This window comes from Mandrillus leucophaeus, unplaced genomic scaffold (genome assembly GCF_000951045.1).
Source record: "Mandrillus leucophaeus isolate KB7577 unplaced genomic scaffold, Mleu.le_1.0 Scaffold192, whole genome shotgun sequence".
NCBI classification, from domain to species: domain Eukaryota; kingdom Metazoa; phylum Chordata; class Mammalia; order Primates; family Cercopithecidae; genus Mandrillus; species Mandrillus leucophaeus.
The window spans coordinates 3,636,091-3,640,775 of record NW_012101943.1 but is presented as its reverse complement, the minus strand read 5'-3'; the positions used below and the strand labels follow the sequence as shown (position 1 = coordinate 3,640,775).

The following is a 4,685-nucleotide window of genomic DNA, read 5'->3' as shown; positions in this document are numbered from 1 at the left end:
TTTAGTAGAGACAGGGTTTCACTGTGTTAGCCAGGATGGTCTCGATCTCCTGACCTTGTGATCCACCCGCCTCGGCCTCCCAAAGTGCTGGGATTGCAGGCGTGAGCCACCGCCCCCGGCCAAAGTTGCCAGATAGAATAAAAATGACATTCACATGTAATTTCTGGAAAAACATGTGACTCTGGAAACAAGCATCTTTATCAAGCTCTGCTGCTGACTGATGTGAGAAATCCATTCTAGACTCAGTTAAAGCATGGCAATGCTTGTTCCTAGAGTACTCAGTTATTTGTAACTCTGGTATCTGGGCAGAAATTTCTATAAATACCAAACTCAATATGTGTCTTCCAAAGCTGAAACTGCAATATTACGCAAGAGTTCAATACCAACTTTTAACATCAGGTCACTCTATTAAGCCATCAAAGTGTAGCTGAACTAACTAGCAACAAAGATAAAGCAATGGTACTCTTGATGTTCTCTGCAAATCGAAGTCATATGTCCACTTTTAGAGATGCCCGCAGGATGAAGATGTTACTCAAATCACCTGGACTTGTGATCTATTAGTAAAGCATACCACCTATTATTCACTCTGATGTACTTTTTAAACATTTCATAATTATCTTGAAATTAGCAAAATAGGATTAAACTGATGAGTTAATTGCAATGTCTTAAGTACAGTGTTAAATTCTGTTATTAATAACTGCTGAAAGACCCTAGGACAACAGATACAGATATGTCGCCAAGCCTGGCATGCCTGGGTACCCACCAGATCTTCGGCACTGACGGGCTCCCCTTTCTTACTGGATGCCACCACCATTTTGCCCAGTCTCTCTCTCATGTCTTCTAGAGAAGTGGTGAGAGCCAGCACAGCCATAATTTCACTGGCCACAGAGATATCAAACTGGGCCTGTGGGCAGGGAAAAGAGGCACTAGCAAAAACTGTGTGTTAAACCAGAAGTGTGAATTGCAAGTGATCCTTTTTTACATCTGAGGCTTAAACAAATAGCTTAAAAGGATAGAATAACAGAATACTACCCAAAATATTTAATGAACATAATCTTCTAATAGCAAAAAATATTAATTAATTATTCCAAGACCCTGAGTTGTCAATTTTTTTTTTTTTTTTTAGACAGAGTCTCATTCTGTCGTCCAGGCTGGAGTACAGTGGCACAATCTCGGCTCAATGCAACGTCCACCTCCCGGGTTCAGGCAATTCTCGCACCTCAGCCTCCCAAGTAGCTGGGATTATAGACACGTGCCACCATGCCCAGCTAATTTTTGAATTTTTTTGGTAGAGACGGGGTTTGGCTAGACTGATCTCGAACTCCTGACCTCAAGTGATACGCCCGCCTCGGCCTCCCAAAGTGCTGGGATTATAGGCGTGAGCCACCACACCCAGCCCTGAGTTGTCAATTTTTTAAAATAAATGTTACAGTAGGACCAAAAAGCTATGATTTTATCATGACCGCTTATAATCATGCGCTTATTGTTTTCTTCATATACAAGGGAACAATATGGTACCTCAAACCAAGGAGATATACAGTGAAATGGCTACAAAAAAGAAGCAATTTTAATCAATTTCTATGCAAGGATATTCACTTGGGGCTCTCCACCTCCAGGAAAAAATGCTGGGGGAAAAACACACAGGTGACACATGGGATTTATTGCAAAAGCTGTCAGGAGTGCTCAATGCCACACACCTACTCACTTCCATTTTAAAAGGGAGAAGGCAGAACAACACCTGGCAGTATCAATCGTATGAGAGAGGATGGAGGAGGAGAGAAGCAGCAAGATCTAGTGCCTCCGAACTAATTTCCTTGGAAAGGGACAAATTGTTACCGTCCGTGTGTGACCCTTCTCTGTTGGAGCCTGTCCAATCGTGATCTTCCTCAGGAATCTATCATTGGTATCCAACACTATAGCAGACAGGCAAAATATAGAACGATTTTGAGTAAAAGGACCACAAAGTTAAAGGAAGCAGCAGAGTTTTAAAGCAATAAGTCTAATTGCATGATTGTCTATCAATATTTGATCTCAAAATGGATGGCGAAGCTAGAATATGTGTTAAAGTTAAGAAATGATGTTCATATACCATAAATACACAGGAGTTATTTTTAAAGCAAAGGAATGTGGAGTGGCTTGGTTTTATTCCATCTAGAGAATTCAAACAGTTAACTAGAAATCTGGAATCTATTTTAAAGCATATTCCACATATAAGAAAAACAGAGCAGTCTACATTTTTTCAAAAGACTGAGGTTTGTGTTGTTGTTCTGTGGGATGATGACTCATTGACTTTCCACCACCGTAAGAAACATAGGAGCCATCAAATCAGGGCAAGTGCAAATATCTTTTGAAACATGCTGGGTGCCAGTCCTGGTCTGGAAATTTAGGAAACATAGCACACTTAACAGAGATAATTTCTATTCTGATGACAGAATATCTATCCAATTGTATAACCACGAAAAACATGGCAAAGATCAAGCAACTAACCAACTAACGACTTCCCAGGACTAACTACTGTTAACATTTTAGTGTACCCTCAGTTCTGGTTTTTTGTATGTGTAGTGTAATAGGAAATATATTTGACCTTTGCCATGGGTTCCTGACACAAGGCTCATAGAGCTCTTGGAATTCCAAGGGTGATAGGAGTGTCTTATTATTCATTACAAACTTCTTTTGATCACACCTGAGTTTATGGTAATAAGTGACTTATGGTAGGTCTCCTAGACAGCCTCAGGAAAGGACTGGTCACCAAAAAGAACAAATGATTAGAGGACTGGAACTTTCAGTCCCACCCACCAACCTCTGGGTAAGGTATTAGGGGTGTATATTACTCTTGAACAGGCTGGGCGTGGTGGCTCACGCCTATAATCCCAGCACTTTGGGAGGCCAAGGTGGGCAGATCACCTGAGGTCAAGAGTTTGAGAACAGCCTGACCAACATGGAGAAACCCTGTCTCTACCAAAAATACAAAATTAGCCGGGCATGGTGGCACATGCCTGTTAATCCCAGCTACTCAGGAGGCTGAGGCAGGAGAATCACTTGAACCTGGGAAGCAGAGGTTGCGGTGAGCTGAGATCACTCCATCGCACTCTAGCCTGGACGACAAAACAAGACTCCGGCCCAAAAAAAAAAAAAAAAAAAATCCTGAACAACATTTGATGAGCCTCTGGGCTGGTGAACACATCCAGGTGCTGGGAGAGTGATGCACCTATGCTTCTCTTCCATCTGGTTGTTTCTGAGCTGTATCCTTTATAATAAACCATAAACACAAGTGAAATGCTTCTCTGAGTTCTGTGAACCATTCTAGGAAATGAACCTGAGCAGGGGATTGTGGGGACCCTCCAGTTCATAACCAGTTGGTCAGAAGCACAGGTGACAACCTGGATTTGCGATTCGTGTGTGAAGTGGGGCAGTCTTGTAGGACTAAGCCCTTTACCTATAGGATCTGCTCCAGACAGTTAGTATCAGAATTGAGTTAAATCATAGGATACTCAGTCAATATCCACTGGAGAAGTGAAAGTTGAATTGTTGTGGAAGAGAAAAACTACCCATCTGGTGTCAGAAGTGAGGTACTGAGAGTACTATGAGTATGGAGAGGAAACAGGAGTTGCCATTTCAGTATCAAATGCCAAACAATATCAAAGAAACACAAAATGAAATTGATCCATATTCCTATTAATAACATCATTGTTGATGGCTGAATATGTTTTAGAACAGAGTTTTTCAGAGATTGGTGAAGAAGTGTGAGGATGTGAGAAGCTCACAGGGTACAAATTTGCCTATATATTTTGTGGGTTTTTTTTCCTTTCAAGATGTTTTCTATTTCAAAATTAAAATAATTTCAAAATAAAATACACACACACACACACACACACACACACAAAATGAACAAAAAAACCCAGTTCATACTCTAAATGAGTCAAGGAGGAGAAGCATTTTTAAGACACTTGATAACATGCCAAATTATTTTCCATAAAGACTATCATAATTTCATACCAAAAGCAGTGTCTTATATAGCAATCAGACACACACACACGCCCCACTCTTACTGTAATGTGTTGTTAGAGCCAACCCTTATTTTTCAAAAGAAAAAAGTATCAGGTTTCATGTAACTAATATTTCTGTAAAAAATAGCCAGTCAATAGGTATGACTGCCTCTAGTTTCTTAGAAAACATGAATGAGACACGGAGCAAAAGAAAAGTAAATCAGATACTAAATCTTCAGAATGGACTTTTAGCTTATTCCTTATAAAATATTATACCATTTGTCTAAAGCTATTGAAGCAAAGGCAGAGAAATTCCTGTGTGGTTTTAGACGTTGAGAGTGTCATCTAAAAAATGCCATTAGCTAGCAACAGTTATTGAGTCAAGGAAAATCACAAAAACGGTCAATAAATTGGCCTTCAGCTGCATTCTGCATGAGGGGATGAAGATTCCTTCTCAATAGTGATACAGAATAGAAAGCTGCATTGTTGATGCAAAGTAAAATCTAAGCTACACTAGTTGTGCATTGAGAAAAGTAACATATGGCAGTGAAGCCAGGCAACCTACTTACTAAATTGGTAAGTAATTAAACCTTGAAGGCTACCTAATATATTATAAGAGAATTTAATAAAATGAGGTAAAAAAATGATTAGGTAGGCCGGGTGCAGTGGCTCATGCCTGTAATCCCAGCACTTTGGGAG

The 4,685-nt window shown here is 40.1% G+C and overlaps 1 protein-coding gene across 1 annotated transcript in view; it reads right to left on the bottom strand.

The window, feature by feature from the left end:
* MTHFD1 (methylenetetrahydrofolate dehydrogenase (NADP+ dependent) 1, methenyltetrahydrofolate cyclohydrolase, formyltetrahydrofolate synthetase) overlaps window positions 1-4,685 on the bottom strand; it is a 105,156-nt gene that overhangs the window by 30,445 nt on the left and 70,026 nt on the right. Inside the window, exons 16-17 of the mRNA XM_011978328.1 lie at window positions 1,837-1,930; window positions 764-904 (exon numbers count right to left, since the gene is read on the bottom strand). Of these exons, the coding sequence (XP_011833718.1) occupies window positions 764-904; window positions 1,837-1,930 (235 nt within the window). The remainder of the gene's footprint in view (window positions 1-763; window positions 905-1,836; window positions 1,931-4,685) is intronic.